General features: G+C 36.7%; 1 protein-coding gene across 1 annotated transcript; it reads right to left on the reverse strand.

The window, feature by feature from the left end:
* Positions 1–247: 247 nt before the first annotated feature.
* LOC114722522 (uncharacterized) lies at positions 248–2,234 on the reverse strand. The gene is made up of 4 exons (XM_028908567.1): positions 2,064–2,234; positions 1,735–1,958; positions 651–1,627; positions 248–555 (listed from the first exon to the last, which is right to left on the reverse strand). The coding sequence occupies exons 1-4, from the start codon at positions 2,158–2,160 to the stop codon at positions 549–551; spliced, it is 1,305 nt and encodes a 434-aa protein (XP_028764400.1). The 5' UTR covers positions 2,161–2,234; the 3' UTR covers positions 248–548.
* Between the last annotated feature and the right edge of the window lie 1,348 nt (positions 2,235–3,582).

The raw sequence follows: 3,582 nt of genomic DNA on the forward strand, positions 1-3,582 counted from the left end.
ATAGAAATAATATCTTAATTATCATTTTTTTTAAAAATAAGTTTTTTTATTTAAAATAATTAATTAAAGATTTTAAATCTGAATAATTTAAATCATATATAGACAATCCATATTTAATAAGTTTAGGATGCTCATCACATCAAGATAATGAGCATTGAAACTGGTTCTTCCGTAAAATGAGTACCTAACCTAACACACAAAAGTGTATGATACAAAAGATCTAATGTAAACAAGCCAGAAACTAGAGAAAATGATTAAGCTCCGTAATCTCATTTATTCATGATGAAGATTGCAGTATTTATGGAGGATCAAAAGTGCATAATTTTGAGCAACTTGCTTGACACGTGTTAACCTACCTTAACAATCTAGTTACAGTAAAGATACAGCTGACAACAACTTAAAACTGACACTTATGACAGTTTGTATTTTAACACATGTCTAATAAAACAATCCAAACCGCTCAACCATACTACAGAGATTACGTATAGACTCACTAATCCTAAAGTCATGTTGACTCAACATGAGCCTTGGCGATGCCATTACTACCTTCATCTTCTGCAGCATCAGACACAACTTTATTAAACAAGAAAGCAACGTTAACGTAAATGAAAAAGAACGCACCAGACAATGTTGCCAACATAAAATAGTACCTATCCAAACGGCTTTGGTCTTTGTCAAAGTTCTTGAACCACCTTCTCACAATCACAATACAAGGAATCCCCAAGAACTTGCCCACGCATGAAACCATCTCTTTTGAAAGCTTCCCAGGATTCCTCAGTCTCTCATTCTCATCATAATCATTTCCAAACAATTCCTCTAACCCACTCTGGGCAAGCCCTTCCACGAGTCCTAATAGAACATAGTGAGGGAACAACCATGCCACACTAGTCTTGGGGTCCTTATCGCTTACCACTTTCTTTCTCTCAATCTCTACTTTCCATGCTATCACACAACATATAATAGCACAGACCATTCCACTACCAATTCTTACTAATGTGATCCCTTGCTTTTTGTTAGCCTTAAATAAACCAAATATCAGTATGGTGATTTCATTCACAGCGCTCTTTATTACAATCATGAGAGAAAACCGAACCTCCTTCCCCTTTATCGTCAGAGGCTCCATTTTAGAACCTTGTTCTTGGAAGAAAATGTTACCAGTGGCCAAGACTAAGCTGTATGCGATGCAGCTAAACATCAAAAGCCACTTCATCGCGTTTCTCCCTCGTTTTGGGACGACGGTGGTGGCGTCTTCGTGAACTGATGAATGACTCACAGGCTCAGTAATGTTGGAGCCGAAAAGGAAAAAGAGACCAGATGCGATCATGACTATGAGTGAGAATTCCAAAACTTTTGGCCACTTAAGTCCCAAAAAGCCAAAGATAGCTATGATGGCTCCGACAATCCAAGCACCATGAACCCATATGTTCTTGTAAATTTCTGATCTTTTTGTCGGGCTCGTTCTTTCAGTGGAGCTTCCACATAAATTACGCTCCAGAAATGACTTCAAAGCTGGATCATATCCTGCCTTTCCGAATGCAAAAAGACAAGATACCGCTAAGAAAAGAGGCAAGTTCCTCTCTTGATGTTGGGGTTGCTGTCTGGCATAAGACCATAACATTATCACTCCCTGTCAAAACATAACAGTTATGTATAGTTAGTCATCACCATCGCATCCTGTTTTGATTAAAAGAAGTTGTGTGTGTAATACGAGGGAGCGTTGAGATATATACTTACTGCAATATATGAACCTGTTGTGAAGACAATCGCATAAAAACGACGACCAGATCTTTCACAGGTGAGGCGAGCGAGAACTACAGCTGCGAAAGAAGCGAGACCATCCTGCACACAAACGATTATGGCTGCTTCCGCTAGATGAGTTTTCATAGCTTCTTTCGTGTAGAAGGTGATAATGATCGAGAGACATGCATACTCCACCATGTTGTAGCTCACAGCCAAGCCTGCATATATATATATATAATAAGTAAGAAACTGATGGATTCAAATCATGAGAGCATAGGTGTGTTTTGATCACAAGGATCAAGCTTCAAAGGATATGATCTTACTCCAGGTGAAGAAGGCACTAGGAGTGAAAAGGAAGTGGTCATGCAGCCATCCATTTCTAGCTTGGGCTCGAGAGGATCTCTCAGAAATGGTTTCCATTATGAACTATTCTTCTGTACTGCTGGACACACTACTCTAAATATTTATAGACCAAGAAGTTCAAGCTCCAATGCTTGCGAGACTTTTCGTTACCGAAAGCCGAAGGCATTTGTAATATAGCTCATCTATGGCTCTTAAGTCCCCATACAAAGGATTGAATATAAACGACTCGTTCATAGCTCAAATGCATGTGTTTTAATTTCCTTTTGACCTCGTCTATTCATCGACTAGATGATAATCCTGGGTAAGTTAAGTCAATGCTGGGTGGTGGATGCAGATATTGTCAAGGGTTGGGTGGTCCCACGCCAAATGACGACATGTAATTACCACCCAATCCTAACCGTAGTCGCAGGCCTTAGCGTTATCATCATATCCACCCCATTCACAAATCGCTGTTACGTTAATAAATTCAGTGTGTATATATATGTCTGCCGTGATAAATACTCATATAATAGGGACAAAAGAATATTCAAAATATCGGATTATGACAATAATTGTATGCATGCATATATGTTTAACGTTTTTAAGGGGGCGAAAGAATAAAGTGGAAGACCTGCATTGACTATAACTACAAAGTAATTTTCAATGCAATTATATCAAATATATTTCAAAAATTAAATTTCCACATACATTGAGGGAAAAGTGAGGACAAAAGCGTCTCCTATTCCCTTCTTTTGTAGGAATTCCGAAAAAAAATGTCATTTTTATTGTATAGAATGTAAGAACAATATTAATGGTCCATAAATATAGAAATTCAAATTGGGAGGTATATGAACGATAAATCACTTCAAAATGTCGGATTATGACAATAATTGTATGTACGTATATATGTTTACCGTTTTTTAGGGGGCGAAAGAATAAAGCGGAAGACCGGCATTGACTATAACGACAAAGTAATTTTCAATGCAATTATATCAAATATATTTTAAAAATTAAAATTCCACATACATTGAGGAAAAAGTGAGGACAAAAGCGTCCCCTATGCCATATTTTGTAGGAATTCCGAACAAAAAAAGGGTTATTTTTTGATTGTATAGAAGGTTTCAAAACTGTGTAAGAACGATATTAATGGTCCATAAATGTAGAAATTCAAATTGGGAGGTATATGTTCGATAAATCACTTCAAAATATCGGATTGTGACAATAATTGTATGTGTGATTACCCTTTTTTAGGGGGGCGAAAGGATAAAGTGGAAGACCTGCATTGACTATAACTACAGAGTAATTTTCAATGCAATTATATCAAATATATTTTAAAAATTAAAATTCCACATACATTGAGGGAAAAGTGAGGGCAAAAGCGTCTCTTACTCCATTTTTTGTAGGAATTCCAGACAAAAAAAGCGTATTTGTACAGAAGCTTTCAAAACTTTTTAAGATCAAATATTAGTGGTCCATAAATATAAAAATTGAAATTGGGAG

Source organism: Neltuma alba, unplaced genomic scaffold (assembly GCF_004799145.2).
Source record: "Neltuma alba isolate B1F8T4 unplaced genomic scaffold, ASM479914v2 tig00012095_pilon, whole genome shotgun sequence".
In the NCBI taxonomy this organism is placed as follows: domain Eukaryota; kingdom Viridiplantae; phylum Streptophyta; class Magnoliopsida; order Fabales; family Fabaceae; genus Neltuma; species Neltuma alba.